At 53.1% G+C, this 19,240-nt stretch overlaps 1 protein-coding gene across 1 annotated transcript; it reads right to left on the reverse strand.

Moving 5' to 3' along the window:
• Positions 1 to 1,249: 1,249 nt before the first annotated feature.
• Positions 1,250 to 18,974, reverse strand: HYKK (hydroxylysine kinase). Its single transcript, XM_080808287.1, has 5 exons — positions 18,896 to 18,974; positions 14,668 to 15,036; positions 14,042 to 14,181; positions 9,695 to 9,878; positions 1,250 to 2,681 (listed from the first exon to the last, which is right to left on the reverse strand). Exons 2-5 carry the CDS (start codon positions 15,011 to 15,013, stop codon positions 2,221 to 2,223), a joined length of 1,131 nt encoding a protein of 376 aa, XP_080664413.1. The 5' UTR covers positions 15,014 to 15,036; positions 18,896 to 18,974; the 3' UTR covers positions 1,250 to 2,220.
• Positions 18,975 to 19,240: the final 266 nt, after the last annotated feature.

A 19,240-nucleotide genomic window follows, 5' to 3' on the forward strand; every position in this document is an offset into this window, starting at 1 on the left:
GAATACCAGAAAGTAAGGTGCTTCTGGAGCCTGGAGGGGACAGAAAAAGCAAGAGCAGAGTCTTTGCTGTGCATATGGCATTGATCCCCAAATCTAGAACTGGGTTTTCCCCTCCGTGGATGAGAGGACCAGGGATTGGCTCTTGTAGAAATGCATTCATTCCAGCAGTTTATTAAGGGTGTGCCAGGGGCCTGGCATGGAGCTAACAACAGGAAATGAATACTATTCAATTTATGCCATCAAAGACATGGGTTTTTTTAAAAGTTTATCTATTTTTTTTTTTAATCTCTACACCCAATGTGGGGCTCAAACTCATGACCCCGAGATCAAGAGTCACAGGCTCCACCAACTGAGCTGGCCAGGCAGCCCTATGCCACCAGCATCTAAAACTACACGGCACTGACTGAAGATAAGCAAGGACAAACATCGAGTAGTCCACTATCAGTGCAAGCCCGTAGGTACTGAGACATCAAGATCGTGGCCAGCAACATCTGCATTAGGAACTCGGTGAAGGAGAACCCATGTTTGCAGGAGCAATTAAGAAGGAGATCCGTAGAGTTTCATGGTTCAAGAGAATGAACAGTAGTCTGGGAGTGAAATCCACGATTCCATTCCTTTTTCTGGTCCCCAATTTCCTGAATGGTTAAGCTAGATTTAAAAAAAACAATGGGGGCGCCTGGCTGGCTCAGTCGCTTTGATGTTGGGGTTGAGAGTTCAAGCCTCACGTTGAGGGTAGAGGTTACTTTTAAAAAATAATGATAAAATCTTTATAAAAAACATATACAATGCCTTAAATTTCAGAAGCATAAGTGCTTTCATATGAGTGATCTCGTTCGATTCTAACACAGATGTGCTCCCACGTGCATGCACGGTGGGTGAGAGAAGGGGAGGACTGGGACCCTGGTTCTGTAAGCAAATTCTGTAAGAAAATGGGGATTAATCACAGCACTACTTCTCTTGTGGGTTTGTTGGGAAGATTACATGAGACAATGTATGTAAAATACTGTGATATAATAAATACAGGTTTGGGTTTCCTTCCGCTCTAAAACCCTTATAATCCCCTCAACGGTAGAGTAAGAGGAGTGTCTTTGTTATTCATCATAAACCCCTACCAACCACACCTGAATTTCATCTCATGAGTCCACTCCACAGACGGAGAAGCGATGGCTGTTCACATACTTGGAAAGAGACAAGCCTGAATGGCCAGGCCTGGAGACTTGAGATCTGGAGAACGGACAAACCCACAAGAATAAGTAAATAGCCATTTACTGAATCGCACGAAGGGAGACATGAAGAGAAATCAGTGAAGGAGACAGTGGTATCACGCACGTCAGTGTGCAGGGACCTGCGCTTCGCAGACACCACGTGTTCATATGAAAAGGACCACAAAGGAGAGCAATTTTGCATTATCTGCTGAGAGACCCTCTTAGTCTCAAGCTGAAAACGAAGTGATGTTCGGGCCCCTCACTCAGGAGTCAGCAGCCTTGCACCGAGGTCTCCCTTGGCTTCCAGGCAGGTCCAGTACCTTCCAGGCCCAGTTTCAACTGCTGCCCACTCAAGCACGCGAACCCTTTTTCTTACGAACACTGTCTGCCTCTTAGTCTGTGCCTTCTCACACCTTTCTCGTAGTTTACATTCATTTTGCAAATATCTTTTGAAACCATGAGGAAAGCGCCGTATTAAAAAAGGGACAAGAGACAAAAAATAGTTCTACGTAGTCTCTGCTCTCCAAGAGCTCCCAGGTGACGGCCATAATCCACGATACCAAGTGACGTGCCACAACGAAGACAGAGCACAGCAGGGTTTTAGAGAAGCAGGGGGACGGGAGGAGGCCTCACGGAACTGGGGCTATGTTAACCAGGTCCCTGTGTTACACCCAATTATTTAAGATACGTGAATCTATCCATACACGTGTGTTCCTTTTAAAGTTTAGCACAGTTACTGAGCTCAGGGCTGGATAGTCCTTCAGAGATGATCTGACTCAAAACCACCCTTCTGCATGTTCTACCCACGAGGCAAGCTGGACCCCAGAGGGACGCACCTGCTTGCAGGCACTTGCGTACATGTAAATAGCGGTCCTGAGATCGCTTGAAGGCCTTCGTGGTTCCACGGGCACTGGTCTGTTCCGTGAGTTCATTTCTCACCGAGCAGGGAAAACCTTCATAGAATTCGGTCCCCTTGGGTTTTCCACGATCGGAGCTCACATGATGCTTCCCTGAGTCACATGGAGACCCCCGAGTCATAGGACCTGGCGGTTTCAAACCAGATTTCCTCCACAGCCTTCCGACCCACATCAAGCATCTCCTGCAGGCGCTTCCAGCCGGTTTTCGCAGTGATCATGAGATAGTCCTTGTTCTCTGGGTGTAGCTGGCAAGAGTGCGCCGCGATGACCAGGGACTGGCAAAAGCGCCCGCACACAAGCGTAAACAAGGCGCTCCTCTCCACGGGCGTCAGAGGGATGACGCTCTCAAAGCCCGCAAGGACGTGACCTCCCACGTGCAGCGGACTCTTGCTCTCAATCATCATGTACATGATGGTGATGGCCACTTCGAACACGTAGTAGCCGTAGCTCATGTCGCCGAAGTCCAGAATGCCAGACACGTGGTACACAGCATCGCCAAAGACTGACTTGCTGGGCTCCACTAAGATATTATGGTCATTAAGATCTCCATGATTGACACCTACAAGGAGAAAAATCAAGCCACGGGCAAGCATGAAATTCCCCAGCTCCTTCTCTGCCCATTTCCTGTTCCTGGGGCACCGCCACTCAGCTGTGATGAGCAGTCCAGAGGTAGAGTCAAACCCTATTTTGCCTGAAATAAAAGAATTTTCTCTGAAAGGGAAAAAAAAAAGCAGTTAATTTTAGTGGTTGTATTTGCTTTGCTTCTGATCAGTATGAGGCTAGAGGATGCAGGCTGGCCACTGCAAACACCTGGTTCTGACTGCTGGCAGAATGAAGGGGGAGTGTTCGAAAGGAATATACGTATGTTCACATTATCATATGAAACAAAGAGTCCTAACGGAGACTGGCTGGCTCGTCAGTGGAGTGTACAACTCTTGATCTTGGGGTTGTGAATTCAAGCCCCGTGGTGGACGTAGAGAGTGCTTAAAATAAAAAATAAAATTTTTTAAAAGGAAAAAAAATAAGAAAAAGCCAAGAGTCCTAGAATAGGCCAGATGTGTCTTTATTTTAACCTAGGGTTTCTAAAAAAAAAAGAAGTCTGATGACAGATAATTGTGAGTTCTCCCAGTCCTTTGATGACTAGATTAGCACTGATATCTCAAGCCAGTACCACTCGAAGTGGGGGTCTGTGGTCACTGATGGTCCACAAACTCTTACCAGTGTGTATGAGATAAAAACAGACATTGAGCATGTTTAGAAAAGACTGAGAGTGTTTATAGCAATTTGTCATCTAAGAGTGTGATCCTGCATGTCATTAAGAGTACAGACCAGCTTGGTGTTACCAGACTCCCACAGTCAGTCGTGTGTGGTGCAGGCTGTGACCCGGTCACGAACAGCAGGACCACGCAGCAGGCGCTGGGGAAAAACCACACTTGTCTTCTCTCAGGAACAGTCTGAGAAATTCTGATTTAAAACCCTGGCTAAGGATTAGGGAGACACAGGGACGTCCAGGAGCATGAAGCGGTGAGTCACGTACTTTCCAGTAAGTGTGTGATAGAAAGTAACATCCACTCCTGAGTACGATGCCGATTTCTTCTCAGTGACTTGGGATCGCGTAACTCGTGCTTAAGTAATTTAGCCCAGTGAGTGACATGCGGAAACAACGAACATTATTGTAAACCACAGATTCTAAATTATACATCTGTGAAACTGGGACGCATGCTACAACGGACGCCGCGTCAGTCTCATTGGCAAGGTTTCTTCTTCCTTAGAGGTGAAGGAATGGTGCATCTTATGCAATCAAATGGGATTTGAGAACCAATGAGTTACGTTACTTCAAGCACGCAATCTGTACTTACACAAGCATCTTATTGCTTCTATCCCTTGTCCAGCAGTCTATCAAAAAATGATAGAGCTATTCAACGCCTGGGGGGAAAATGACAAAAGTTGTTGAATTTGAGAATTAAAGAAAGAGAAGACATTCTGATCAAGATGGCAGAGTGAGTTCGTTCTCTGATAAGCCTCCTGTGTGTAATATACATAGTAATGACGAAAATAAGAAGAGAAAATAAAGATAGAGCCGGCCTCAAGAACAAGATCGATTTATATACTAAAACACAGAACAGAAATGCCAGGCAGTGAGCAGCCACGGGTCCGTGGACGGTGTTCCAGGTTGGCAATGTGCTTTACCCCTCTGGGGGGACAGGAACTGGATGTGCTGTCTGCTGGGTGCGGGAGAAGGCTCACCACAGGACGTGAAAGGCCGTGACATGACATGACGTGAAAGGGAAAACCATCCGAACTCACAAAACGATGACAAGTCTGCTCCCACCCCACTGCTCACACGGCCAGGTCCAGAGAGGCAGGAGGACAAAGCAGTCATTCCGGTTACCACAGTCTTCAGTTCAGTTTTGAGTTCGTTTCTTTTTTTAAGATTTTTTGTTTTTTAAGTCCTCTCTACACCCAACACGGGGCTTGAACTCACCACCCTGAGATCAAGAGTCACGTGTTCTATGGACTCAGCTGGCCGGAGGCCCCTCAAATGAGCTTCTTTTGGCTCTTGCTCGTGGTGCCTGATTTCCTTGTGTGCTGATATACAGTACGTTCTCTGGACACAAGGTAGTGACTCTAGAAAAATAACCGGAAGAACTTCTAGGAGGTGATGGGGCTGACGAGTGCACTTACGGTGATGAGCACTGAGTCATACGTGGAAATGGTGGATCACCGTATTGTACACGTGAACTAATGTGACACTCTATGGTAACTATATGGGAACTAAAGCAAAAAATAATGTAAAATACTTTTTAATTAAAAAAGAACTTCTAGGGGTGCCTGAGTGGCTCAGTGGGTTAAAGCCTCTGCCTTCAGCTCAGGTCATGATCTCAGGGTCCTGGGATCGAGCCCCGCGTAGGGCTCTCTGCTCAGCGGGGAGCCTGCTTCCCCCCACCCCCCTCTCTCTGCCTATTTGTGATCTCTGTCAAATAAAGAAATAAAAATCTTTAAAAAAAAAAGAACTTCTAAAGCTGGAAAACATAGTGAGAGAAAAATGCAGTGGGTGGCTATAACAGACTAGACATAACTTAAGAAAGAATCGATAAACTAGAGGACATGGTAGAGAATTATCCAAAATGCAGCATAGGCACAGAAAAATATGAAACACACACACACACACACACACACACGTGCGAAGGGACACAGAGGATACTCAGTGAGAAGACCGAACATGAACTTAATGGGAGCCCAAAAGGAGGAAAGAGAATGGGGCTGGGCAAGACGCTCCCACAACTGATGAAAGACAATATCCACACACGGGTTTGAGAAACCCAAGCATATTAAGAAAAAAATCATTTAAGAAAAAGAGAACATCCTACAAGAACCCCAAAGGGAAAAAGGCAGGTGGTCCTCAAAGGCTGCAGACCAACAGCCGACCTCTCAGTAGGAACGGAGAAGCCAGGAGGGAGTGGGACCTAAAACCCCCAAACCCCAAAACCTAGAGTCCTACAGGCCATGAAAATATTCTTCAAGGATGAAGAGAAAACAAAAGCATTTTCAGACAGATGACATCAGAGAGTTCACCATTAGAGAACCGGACTGGAGAACATGCTAGGGGATGTGTTCTAGGCGGGAACAAAATGGGGCCAGGCAGGAAGCTTGAGGCTGGAGGAGAGGAAACCAACACACAAGTAAATGTAAACAAACCTACTATGAAACAACAGTAGCGTCTTCTGGAGGCCCCAAGTAGGGATCTGAAGTTCACTACGTTGACCAAATCAGGGGCTTATAAGCCAGGACAGACATAAATGCACTCAAGGTATCTTTAGGTCCCTATGTTGTCTGGGATCACATTACACTTTGATGAGTCAGGGCCACATATGACAGCATACAGCTCCCAAACTTCTGGACAGAAAAAAATACAGTCACGAAAAGAATGACCTCAAAAACGATGACGTCAAAAGAAGAGGAGCAGAAGAAAAGAAAACAGACAGAAGGCGAGCGTACAGGACAAGATCGCACAACTGTACGGTATCCCAGGGAGCAGACACTGAGGCAAAGGAAACAGTAAAGAGGGAAACTGAATCGACGAAAGCTTCAGTTCGCTAGGAAGGTGACAATCCTAATTTTATGTGCACGTTGCCTGAAAACATACAAAGCACATTTTGACAGAGATACACAAAAAGTACAGGAAATCCACAATCACAGCGAGAGACTTAAAATATACTTGTTAATAACTGTTAGGACACACAGACAAAAATATCAGTAAACAGAGAATTTAGACAACAGGGCGACGAGCTTGACCGACTAACATAAACATAACTGCACCCAACAACCACAGCACACACTTTCTTTTCCAGCACACACGGACCGTTTTTTAAATTTACCAAATGCTGCTTCACTGAGTAAATCGTGACAAATCTGGGAGTCCTGAACTCCCGCAAAGATGCTCGGTCCCGTGTGGCGGTCGTCGGCCGCGTGATGTCATTCACAGTCGTTCCGATTAAATAAAATGAGGCGCCGGCTCCCTAGTGGCGCGAGCCCCGCTGCAAGGGCCCCGTGGCGGCTAGAAGCCGCTGCAGCGGACCACGCGGACGCGGAGCACTTCTGCCAGTGAAGACGCTCTCCTGGGCAGCGCCGGCAGGACCCGTGCTCCCCGCCACAGTGCAGCCACAGGAGAAATCCCCCACACCAGAGGGGAACGAAGGACCCACATCTGCCACACATCTCTGTAAGTGCAGAGACGGGCCAAGGTCCATGATTAGATTCCTCAGTCTTCTAAGTGTAACATAAACAAGTGTAAATAAGCTATCCTGCCCTTTTCCTCCAAATTTATACAGAGATGCCATCCAAGCCTAACCAAAATCTTAACAAAAAATTTTAAAAATATGGCACGCTGATTCCAAAATTGATACACACGTAAAGTAAAAAGGACCCAAAACAGTCAAGACCCTCTTACAAGAGAACAGGAAGGTGGGAGGCCATGTTCTACCCGCTACAAGACCTTAAAAGTTAAAAAAATTAAGATAGTGTGGTAATCTTTAGAAACGCTCACAAATATTCCAGCTACATTCCTTCCAGGAACATGCTGGGTTGCACTTCTCTGCTCCTCAAGAAGTTGCGTAAGACCAGGTGACTTTTTGGCCCTTCGAACTGAGCAGAAGTGACATCACTTCAGGGCCGAGATGCAAGAGACGCATACAGTGTCCAGCTCCCCCTTCCCCGGCTACAGCAGCACTCCGTCCCACGCATCTCGGTCCCAGCGTGAGAATCCGCAGAGCAGAACCCAAGACGGTCCACGCTGGGCAGGCCGCTGGACTCAGAACTAGCTCTCCGCTACTGCAGTGCACAGTACCTTACGGGCCACTTGTTGCCGCAGCATAACCCTGCCGAGCTGACACACAGCGTGGTGCGGGAAAGGGGACGGGCAAAGGCAACAGGGGACAACACAGAGAGCCCCCAGGCATTTCTTTATAGCAGAGGTGGTACTGTAAAGCCAAGGGAGAAAAGGTGGCTTTTTAATAAATGCTGGTGAAAAAGCTACCAACCACAAGAAAAATTTACACCATACGTAAATTTCAGGCGGTTTATAGACGTGTGATGAAAGGAAAAATCTGTGACGCTTTAGTAAAATAACGCAGGAGAGTATCTTCATGACCACAAGGTAGGGAAAAACGTCTATCCAAGGCGAGTAGAGAAGGCTCACCTTCCACTACTAACCGAGGAACAGAAGAGGGATATACTTGAAACCAAGAAATTCAGGACCGTTGATGAAAACACATCATAAAGAGAGTGAAAAGGCAGAATGGAACAAAATATTTGCAACACATATCACCAATGAAGGAACTGTATCCAGGAACTATCTGGAACTTCTAAAATCAATCAGAAGGAAATCCCAGTTGAAAAACTGACAAAAGACTTGACGAGGCACTTCACGAAACAGTTCAGCCAAATGGCCAGTACATGGGGAACCGCAGAGCAGAACCAAAGGAATCGCTGTGTCCCTACGAGACCGGGGAGCGGCGGACACGCGCAGCCTCTGCGCGTCCTAGCTCAGCACGCGCGGGGCCACGCACCCGGTACCGCAGACGAGAAGTGAGGGTCGCGAGGGCCGGCGGAGCAGTAAAGGTGGGGAAGTGAAACCAAAAGTGGTAGAGTTCGAGGGCATGTGACGCGCGTGACAAAGAACAAAGTCAAGGGGCGCCTGGGTGGCTCCGTGGGTTAAAGCCTCTGCCTTCAGCTCAGGTCATGATCTCAGGGTCCTGGGATCGAGCCCCGCATCGGGCTCTCTGCTCAGCAGGGAGCCTGTTTCCCCCCCTCTCTCTGCCTGCCTCTCCGCCTACTTATGATCTCTGTCTGCCAAATAAATAAATAAAATCTTTAAAAAAAAAAAAAAAAAAGAACAAAGTCGAGGCTGCCGACTCCCAGGTGTTGGGTGAGACCAGCGAGGTGAACGGCAGGTACCATCTCGACGAGATGAAGGTGAACGAGGGGTGCATCTGATGGGGGAAGCCAACTCTATTTTTATGCTACCACCTCGCGTTACGTTTACACAAAGTAAACGCTACAGACGGAACTGTGACTGCCCCCCACGACCGACACGTTGAAGCCCGCCGACCAGCGTGGTGGTGTTTGGAGCTGGGGGTCTTCTGGAGGTAGTGGGGTTTAGAGGCACTGTGAGGATGGGGCCCTCATGATGGGATTAGTGCCCTTCTAAGAAGAGACACCGATGGGAGAGCGCAGTGCTCTCTGTCCACCACGTGAGGTCGCGGAGAGAAGGTGGCTGGGGCCTGGCAAAGAAACGGAGTGTGCTGGCACCTGGACCTCGCATTTGCAGCCTCCAGAACCGTGGGAAGCCCCCCACCTCGTCTCCATACTTTGTGACGGCAGCCAGAGCTGAGCCCTACTGAAAGCAGAGGCAGGAGGGAGCCTGCTGCCTTCGTCAGGGTCGCTGCAAGCCCCCCTTCCCGCCTGGTCCTCTGACCCGTGCTTCGTGCCCCGTCAGAGGCTGCTTGCACCTGGAGAAACCGTCGCCCACATCCATAAGGAGGTACACACTAGCATGCTCACCGGAACCCCACGAGAGAACAACAAAAACCAACCTAAAATTCTACCGACAAGAGAAGAGACTGAAAATAGCACAGTACATTGAAATAAATGGTGGTGCATACCTGATTCGTATGGGGTACTACTCAGTAAAACGACGGGCGAAATGAGCTAGAACTACATATGTGAAATGATCAATCGGGACCGAGAAAAGCAGGTTGCAGAACAGTAAGACGATCTGATACCATCTAACAATGGAAAACATGCAGGACGTCATGGCACCTCATTTATGAACACGTATGTAGTGAGTGCAAATTCAGCAGGGAGGGGAAGGTGTGACCACGAAAGGTCTGGAGAGGATCTCAAATGTGGCAGTTTTAAGGGAAACAGAAGCACCATTCTTTAAGGCACCAGGAGCAAGCTCGGCCACACTCTGAGACTTGGCGAAACTAAGTCGTGTGTCCACGCTCTTCTGATGCTCTGAATGTGCCAGTGTAAACAGCAAGGAAAGCACTTCCTCGCTCGGGTACTCACACTCTCGGAAGTGACACAGTTTGGTCAGGATTTCGTCCTTGAACAGCTGAATGACCTGCACGACAACCTCCCGGTTTCGGCTCTGGCCCAAGGCGTCCAGGTACTTCTCCAGAAGGGGGACGTTTTTCAGATTCCAGATGAAGTTCTCCCGACGAAGACTACTTAACTTTGGGTGATGGAATTTCTAAATCAAAGACAAGGAACTCTTAGAGTCTGGACAGTTAGAGCGGCCACGAGGGAGAGCTGGCTGGACGAGAGACCGCCCTCCCAGGCTCGGTCCGGCGGGCCCGCGGCACCCCTGCGCTCACCGACACGCTCCGTTAACCCCCCACACGGGCTGACCTGACCAGGAGTCGTCGTTCTGAGGGCACGTCCCCATCTTACTCGTAGTGGAGGGGGACTTCCCGGAGCCCCCGGCGGGAGCTGGAGGCAGGGAGAAAGAACTCTACTGTCCCCCGACGGCCGGCACCCCCCTGTGACCTGTCTGACCTCACCGGACTCTCCTGCAGCCACGGCGGCCTCCCGGGGGGCAGCACCGCGCCCGCGCACCTCCACCTCACGGCCTTTGCGTCCGCCGCTCCCCCGGACACACGGCCAGGCCGTGAACGTCCACCAGCTCCTTCCGTGGGAGGCCCCCCAGCCACTGCACCTGAAACGTCAGCCCCCTCCGGTCCTTCCCGGCCCTCCCCGTGCTGATGTCTTCCCTGCGAGCCCGCAGCGCGTGCGGCCACCGCTCTCCGGAGCTCACCCTCTGGCCTCACTCTCCAGCCTCACGGGAACAGGAGCTCCGCCGAGGGCCGCACTCCGGGTTGGTCCGTCTGCTCGCTCCACGTTCCCGCACCTACCACGGTGCCCGGCTCACAGAACACGCTGCTCCAGTGACGGTTGCTGCATAAATGAATGTTCCCGGGATAGAAAGTTCTAGAATTGCCAGGGCCTTTAGCCTTGGGCCACTCTATATGGAGTTCGAAACAGCTCTGCCCATCACTGCACAGAAGGGGAAACTGAGTCCAGGATAACGAGGGAAGTCACTACTCGTGGGCAGAGGGGGTGCCGAGGGCCCTTCCGTCTGTTGGGCGTGACTTCTCAAGCGAGACAGATGTGTCACAGGACAGCCCAGGAGACAGGCCTCCGTCAGCAGCACGTGGACCAGCCCGTGGGACGTATGCTGGGTTTTGGATTTTATTCTACTTCTTTAAAAACATTCCTCTTAGTGGATTTTGCCATCCATTCTTGAGACCTGGAGGTCGGACCGCAGGCTCCACTGTCACCACCGCGGACCTGCTGAGTAGCCTTGGTCAGAGCACCTCTCACGGGGGCTACTTCTCATGCCTGAGCGGCTCCCCTCTGCGGGCTTCCTGTCGCTGAGCCGAGCTCTGTCTCTGTACCATGTCCCCGGCCCTGGTTCCAGCAGTGACGTCGGGGCCGTCTCCCACTTGACCGGCCGCCACACAGTCCCAGACGGCGGTCCTGCCCCCCAGAGTGTCCTCTTGGCAGAGTCAAGCTTGCCAGTGCCCAGTCATCCTCACGGGACCCGGTCTGACCCCCCTGACCGCATGGTGTGCCAAGGGCCACTCCAGGTCACAGGAACGTTCGGCACGACAATGCTGCTAGAAGCCGTGCCCCTGGGAGACAGGACTGCAGGTATGAGTGGACAAGGTACAGGAGAGAAAGAACGCTGACCCTGTTCGGAACCACTGGAAAGTTTACCGGGCACTCTTCTTCCTTTCCATTGTAAAGAGAGCACAACAGACGGAGCCACGGTCCACCCGGGGAGGGCTCTGGGCCGGCTCCTAAAACAGGGCGCTGCCAGCCACACACCCCATGGGAGAGGGCCCGGGCGCCAGCAGGAGGAGCGGGACAGGACCCGGCCCCAAGGTCAGACACGGCAGGGTCTCAACGGGCTCTTCCGCTTGATATTGCAGATCTGTTTCCTTCACAGTAAAATCCGAGTGTCAACACCAGCCGCGCAGTCACGAACGAAGACCGGAATGAATAAAGACCTCACACCTAACGGGCGCCCGGTACAGGTTTGCCGAGCGTGAGCGTCGCAGCTCCGGCTCCTGGGCGTCCGAGCCAGACTTCGGGGGCCACGGCACGACTACGTTAAAGGCAAACATCCCAGGGGAGGGGCACAGACTGTCAGACGGGAAAACCGGCAAGACCTCACGTCCCCTGATGCGCCTGTCATGGCACACGGGGACAGAAGGCACACGGGAAGTCTCCTGCTCGGCCCCAGGGTCTCTGGGACAGATAGCATAGGAACCTCCTCCGTCTCACGGCTGGGGGTGCCCTGGCCCTTCTCTTAGCTGAGCTCCCGCTAAGGCTCGGGTGACCCTTCTTTAAAGCAGCAGCCACAGGGAAGGACACTGTGGGCGGGCTGACCCCGGGAGACCTGAGGGGGCACGGCACGAGGTCTGCAGGCGCTGGCGGCACGGGGCTCCCTGGGGACCGACATCGGCGAAGACTGCCGTCCTGTGCGCGGCGCCGGGTCCCAGCACACGTGTTAGAACCCACGTCTTCCTCAGCCCCTCCGTGTCCCCTCGCGGAACATTAAATCGATCACCAAATCCGGCCGGCTCCATCTCCAACACGTATCTTGAACCTTTCGTGGGTTCCGGCCGTCAGTCAGCCTCTCTCCGATGATTCCTTCGCTTCCTAGACGCGCTCCGCCCACTCCGGCTCTCTGCCAGCCTGTCCGCCGCACCGGTCCACAGAGCGCCGCAACGTCGCGATCTGTGCCCGTCTGAAGACCCTCCAGGCGAGGGCATGTGAGGTGACAAGCGCGGGTCAGGACTGATGACCTGACCTGATGACCTGATGCGACTGATGAATCCCTGACCTCTACCTCTGAAGCCAATAATACGTCATATCTTAATTAACTTAATTTAAACTAAAAAAACCCCGGGAAATAAAAATAAAAACCCTCCAAGCTCCCTATAAACTTTCGTGTTGTACACGACAATGTATCTCATAATCTGACCAGCGTCCGTCTCCAATTTTGTCCCCGTCTTGTTCTCTTGGCGACCAGCTACCTCGTGGTGAGGACGCGGGGCCATCCTGGGGGACGAGAGCCCACGTGGAGGAGAACCACAGCGCCCCCAGCCGAGCACCCTGCTGAGTGCGGCTGCATGCGTGGCCCCATCCACACCCCGACCCACAGAGACACGAGAAATAAATCCACGTCTGAAGGCGTCAGTGTGGGGATGGTCTGTTACATGGCATAGGTAGCTGGGACACTGCTCGGCGAGGCCAGCGACAGGAGGTCCGAGTTCAGAAGTCGCAAGAGGAGGGAGTGATCGTTTATGCGCAGCATGGGAAGAGAGGGGTCCAGGGGGCATTTCCCAGAGGGCAACGCCCGAGCCACGTGCTGAAGGATGCGTGGGAGTCTGGCTGCACGGGGAAAGGTCCCGGGGGCTCGGAAAGTGGCACGTGCGAAGACGCACGTGAAGACGCGTGAGACAGAGTGGTCCATCGGGGATCCACGAGGAGTGACAGGGAGAAGCACGGACGGATGGACGGAGGCCCTGTGGGGACGCAGGCAGGACAGGGCACGCGGGGCCTCACACGGGGACCTTGGCCTCCATGTTGAAGCAGCGAGAATCCGCTGACAAGGTCTGTGGTTGGATTTGTAATTGTAGAAAGTAACTCTGAATTGGCACAAAGGGTAAATCGGAAAAGGAGCCTGACCACAGGGAGGCAACTGTGGTGAGCGAGGACAGTCACGGCGGGAGCAGGGGCGGCTGGGCCACAGAGGCGCGTGGCCTGTGGCATGAGCAGGACTCAGCGGGGGTCCTGGAGGTGTTTTCCTCATGCAGACCACGTGGTGCAGACCACCTCTTAGCGCGCGTGTCGCCCCCGCCCCCAGCACATTCCTCTGGGACGGGGGAGCCCATCCTCTTCTCCCGGAGCCGGGCACGGCCGAGGGGCACGTATATATGTGCTGTGGGCGGCTGCAGGGCACACTCGTCGTCCACGGTACCGTTTCCACCACCACGCAGACACACATCCGCCCAGGCCTCTGGCTCCGGCCGCAGCTCGCTCACTGGCCGGACAGTGCGGGGCTCACTCTGCAAATATAGACAGTCTTCCGGGAGTGGCACCAAGAGCGTAGGGACTGCCTGGAAATGCAGGCAATCCTTCCCATATGCCCACGAGGCACAGGGCTGGGCGGAAAGAGGCCTCGCGGTCAAGAAACGCCCATAGCAGCGGCCCTAGTCCCTTCCTAACAGCCCACAGGAGGCACTGGGAGGAGAAGGGGAGTCGGGCCCTGGGTTTGTTAACTGAAACAGACCACAACTCAACAAATACACAGGTCCTAGAAGCAAGCAAAGCCCCACGTCCTACCTGCAGGGTCTCATCCAGTCTGCCGGCGAGCCTCCCGACCTCATACAGCAGCTGGGGGCTGCTGGGGATCTCGGCCACAGGAGTCCCCGGGAGGTAGGACAGCAGCCTCAGCAGGTAGCCTGAGACTCCAGAGCCGCCATCTGCATGGACGCAAGCACATGCCGTCACGTCTTGGGGGAGATGGCTGGGGCTGTCCTGCTCGGTCATTACGACCAGGAGAACTGCAGATGTCACAGGACAGGAGCAGCACCCAGGCTTCACGGGGTCCACAGGACGGATGGATGGACCCGAGGGTCCCAGAGCCAGCCATGCACACATGACGGCTCGGTGGCCCCAGGATTCAGAGGATGTGCAGGACTGGGAAATGGGGTGCCCCAGGTCACCCGTGACCCTGAGATCAAGACCCTGGGATCACGACCTGAGCCCCCAGGTGCCCCCGTCAAGTCCTTTCTGAAGGGAAGAGTTACAGCAGATCCTGTGAATCAGAGCCCCCGATCTGCACTCTGGGGAGGCCACGCGTCCTCCACGCCTACACCGGGAGCCATCAACCCGTTCCCAGTGTTTACTTGTAGCTCAAATGCAGTAACGTACATGGATGCGGTGACGGTGAGCTGGCGGGCTCTTACCTATGGACACGAGAGAGCTGAGGTGGCCTCCCGCAGTCGGACGCACAGAGGCCGTCGGGAAGCCGGCAGCTCTCAGGAACATGCTGACGTGGCTCTGCACTTCAATCAGCTCCGGGCTCTTACTGGACTCGGTGTTGCTTATCTTGAGGACGTACTCCGTTGGCTCATCTGCGGTGTCTTTGGCACTTGAAGTGCACACATGAAAGTTTTGGTCATCATAGCTGGGAAGTGGCCGGATCTTGGAAACTCTTAACCCAAATACCGATTCCACTAATGCAGAAGCTTGTACGTCACTGAAAGTAGGTTTGGCAAGAGCCTGGGATTGCCGATCGTCTCCGTGTGACATGATGTCTCGGGAAAACAAACCAACTAGGAAGAGGACATACAATGAACACGTTTACTTAAGTGATTTTTCTTAAGACAGACCCATCATGCTGCTCGCTCCTGATTCTATACATTTTATTAATTTTCACTCATAAAGCTGAAAAATTAAATTCATAAACGGGATAGAGAAAGAGGTGTTTGGGCGGGTGAGTGAGTATCCTTGCCTCACAGGTTACTTTCCAATTCACCTCGCAAACAGGAGGCAGGAAAGCCCCTGGCACGCCCTAGTCCCATTCCTGGCCCACTCCCCCCAGCAGCTATCTTCCCGAGGAGACTGGGTCGCAACGGGAGGAGCACTTCGCCAAGACACACCGAGACCCCGACCCCACGGTATTATCCCTCTGACAGAGGGGACAGCTTGGGGCTAAAACTCAAGTTCAGATCCAGGGATCTTAACTCTGCTGCCCACCAGTTCCGCTGAATCCTAACCTCACCGTCCGGCTCACCACGCACACTTCCAGTCCAGAAGCGTGGGCTGGTGTGCGAGGCACGGCACGAGCCCTGGAGGACACGTGCAGATGCCCCAGGGCGCTCCGGGACAGGAGGCACGTCAGCTTACGGTCACAAACATCCTCCCAGCCCGACACTCAGAAGCTGCTCAGAACACCAAGTCACAAGGCAGTAAGTACTAAACTGAGAACGCCAAAGAGCCCGAACTAAGCACACCCCTGAGGTGCATGAATTAACACTGAACTCAGTTGACCTTACGTTGCAAAGAATCACTTTTCTACGGCCAAGCAGAGTAAGGGCTGGAAGTAAAAACGACGGCCAGTTCCACAAGGCTGCCCGGCTGGCTCAGGTGTAGAACATGGGACTCCTGATCTCAGGGTTGTACGTTTGATCCCCGTGCTGGGTACAGTGAGTACTTAAAAATAAAATCTAGGGGCGCCTGGGTGGCTCAGTCAGTTACGTGTCTGACTTTTGATCTCAGCTTACGTCTTGATCTCCCAGTCGTGAGTTGGAGCCCCATGTTGGGCTCCACATTGGGCATGGAGCTTACTTAAACAAAAACACTATGGGGCGCCTGGGTGGCTCAGTGGGTTAAAGCCTCTGCCTTTGGCTCAGGTCATGATCTCAGGGTCCTGGGATCGAGCCCCACATCGGGCTCTCCGCTTGGTGGGGAGCCTGCTTCCTCCTCTCTCTCTGCCTGCCTCTCTGCCTACTTGTGATCTCTCTCTCTGTCAAAGAAATAAATATCTTAAAAAAAAACTGCACACACTTGGCATCCCTCCAAAGCATCTACGTGACACAGACACCACAGGGAAGGTCTTCTGAATAGCCTTCAGGAACCAAATGTTTGAGTTCCTTGAACCCTCACTTCCCTCTTTTTCCAAAATAGCTTTCTTCCAACCCCCCTTCATACTAAGCTGTAGGTAACGAGTAACATCTGCCGGCGAGCTGCGTTTCAGGGCACGATTCTGATGGCGGTTCACGGGACGGCGTCACACAAGCAGCATCTCAAGAAGAGTGAGCTTTCATCGACAGAAACCGGAACGGCTGTCGCTTCCGGAGGGCACCCTGGAGGGCCATGTCCGGATCTCGACGGTGCTTGGGTTACACGGATACATACATCCGTCCAAACTTGAAACTTAAGGGTAAGATCTGTGAATCTCACTGCTTGTAAATTTAACCTTAAAAAAAAAAAAGTCCCTGTGAGAGACTGGCAAGGACAAGGGCTGAGGGTGGGGTCTTAGGACCTTCTCGGAGCTCCCCAGATCCCACTATGCCCGTGAACGTCTAATCACTTCGGATCTATGAAAGCCAGAGCTCACCTCACTCCAGTGAGGAGACGGGGATACAATTCAGAGAGGCACACTGGGGCTCTCCCATAGGACACCCTCCCCACCACAGCCCCAAGTCTATGCCTGATGCCTCAAGTGATGACAAGAATTTTAGCCCAGGGGCTTCTGGGTGCACAGCTGATTAAGCGTCTGCCTTCGGCTCACGCCATGATCCTGGGGTCCTGGGATCAAGTCCCACATCGGGCTCTCTGCTCAGCAGGGAGCCTGCTTCTCCTTCTGCCCACCGCTCCCCTGCTTGTACTCTCTCTCTGTGTCAAATAAATAAAATCTTAAAAAAAAAAAAGAAAAAAGAAAAAAGAATACTAGCCTAAAATGCCATTCTCCTCCCCCTCCCTGCCTCCTTATAGATCCTCTTTCCCAAAGTGACTTCTCTCCCCTCGGAAGCCTGCAGGCAGCCGCTCCTGCCACGGGCCAGTTTCTACCACCTGTCATAGTCACTGCGTTCTTGCCAATCACTTTCCATGTTTACTTTCTCACCAGAGTATTTGCTTTCCGGGCTTGTTCACTAAGATGTTGTGACAAAGCCTGAATGGGGTTTCAAAACATAATCCTTGCACCTGAAACTTGTGGGAACCAACACATCCTATCACACTGTATTTGGGCTTTAAGACTTCACAGAACATTTTAACATTCCTTCTGGAGCTTTATAAACTGATAGAAGACTAGTAGTAAGAATACTTTAAGTTCAAAATACTTGAAAGGTTTAAACCCAACATGAATTGGATTCACAGTTTTTCAACTCCTAAAGTGTTAAGGATGTCAAAGTAATTCTGAATTTGATATGAATTACAAACCCTTAAAGATAAAAGGAACCTAGGAGGCAAGTGGAGAAGGCCTGTCTCCCTTCCAGCCTAAAAATGTTCCCAGACCTTCATCCAACGGGGCTGGTACCGCTGAAGGAGAGGGAAGCAGTTGGCAGCTCTCGCCATCAAAAGACGATCTGGTACAAAAAGGAGCTGAGCCGATCCAGTGTATTTTACCACAATAAAAAACCCCGAGGGCAGAAAGTCGCTCTGCTGCAAGAAACAAAGCGTCATTAATCCCAGCAGCACGGCTGAGCCTCGGAAAGGGCGCACTGGTCACATCTCCGCTAAGCAGGGGTTGGACAGGCCCACCCTGAGAGTCCCTGGCAGCTCTGACTTCTGACGCTTCTACGGTTCTTTCCTTCTGAGCTGGAAATTGCCTTTCTTTGTACACAAGGACTCAAACGATGAAACTAATGGCACAGACCGTCAGCTCCTCAAAGTCAGTGAGCACAGGGAAAGAGACACGTTTGTCAGTGGTGTGTGCCCCGATGTCTGCGGTGTGTGGAGGGGCAAGAAGAGAATCCAAATCCTGGAAGAAGCGGGAGGGCTTTACCAAGCGACTGAGAAAGCATCCAGGGAGCAGACGTTCTCCAACCCCACACCCGCCCGTGAATCCCACACACTTTGTCCCACACCCTGGGGTCTGGACTTTCAACCCTGCACTGTGTGGAGATACCCTGGTGGAAACACAGTTAGTTACTCTGGGTTCTCCCCGATCCCGGCCAGATGGACAAAGTCTGGTTAGACTCTACTCGGGACCCCCTGCACAGTGCCCTTCTCCCGAGATTCCCCTGCTCCGAACTCGCGGGGTGCAGAGTGGGGTCATGCCCAGGGAACATCGATGACCTGTGTGCCCAGCCCAGGGCCCCACAGTGGGCGGCTGGGGGCTCTGGAGGTCCTCCTGCTGGAGCACGGGGAGGGGGAGTGGGGAGCCCCAGGACTGGGCAGGGGCTGACGACCCCAGAGGCAGGAAAACAAGGAGGTGGGGGCTCATGGGTCAGGGGGCTGCAGCCCCGGGACCGCGTCCCCACCCACAGCCGCCCCTCCGCCCGGTCCCCACGGGAGAGTCGGGGGCGGGGGCGCACGGGTCAGGGGGCTGCGGCCCGGACCGCGTCCCCATCCACGGCGGCCCCTCCGCCCGGTCCCTCGGCCACTGCGGGAGAGTCGCACCACAGGCCACCCCCGGTGCACCCCCAGTGCTGTCGGGGCGGTCCCCGCTCTCCCCTGCCGGCTCACCCGCAGCGACCCGTGATCCCGAAGCGACACGGCTCTCCAGCTGCTCTCGACCCCGCCGCGGCCCCCGCCAGCCCGAGCCCGCGAACCCCGACTTCTGATTGGCCCCTCGCTACCCCGCGCCGCCAATCAGCATACAGTACTGGGGGGCGAGGCTGGGCCGCGGCCGACCCGCCCCGGGCCGGCAGGATCGGCTCCTGATTGGCTTTCCGCAGCCCTGCCCCGCCCCCCTCGGTGGTCCCTCCACTCAGAATCCGCTATCTCCACGTAATAGGACTTCTTGTTTCTGATTGGCTCTTCGCGTCCCGCCCCGCCCCCTGGCGGAGAGCCCCTCCGCAGGCTTCGGGC

This window comes from Martes martes (genome assembly GCF_963455335.1).
Source record: "Martes martes genome assembly, chromosome: 7".
In the NCBI taxonomy this organism is placed as follows: Eukaryota; Metazoa; Chordata; class Mammalia; order Carnivora; family Mustelidae; genus Martes; species Martes martes.

Bases quoted from the DNA above. Each gene is read 5' to 3' on its own strand.
- HYKK (XM_080808287.1), bottom strand. From the start codon at position 15,013: ATGTCACACGGAGACGATCGGCAATCCCAGGCTCTTGCCAAACCTACT. The intron at 14,182-14,667 runs GTAAGAGCCCGC...GCGTCCATGCAG, and splicing joins CAGCTCTCTCGTGTCCATAG to ATGGCGGCTCTGGAGTCTCA. The intron at 2,682-9,694 runs GTGAGTACCCGA...TTCTCCTTGTAG, and splicing joins ACTGTGTCACTTCCGAGAGT to GTGTCAATCATGGAGATCTT.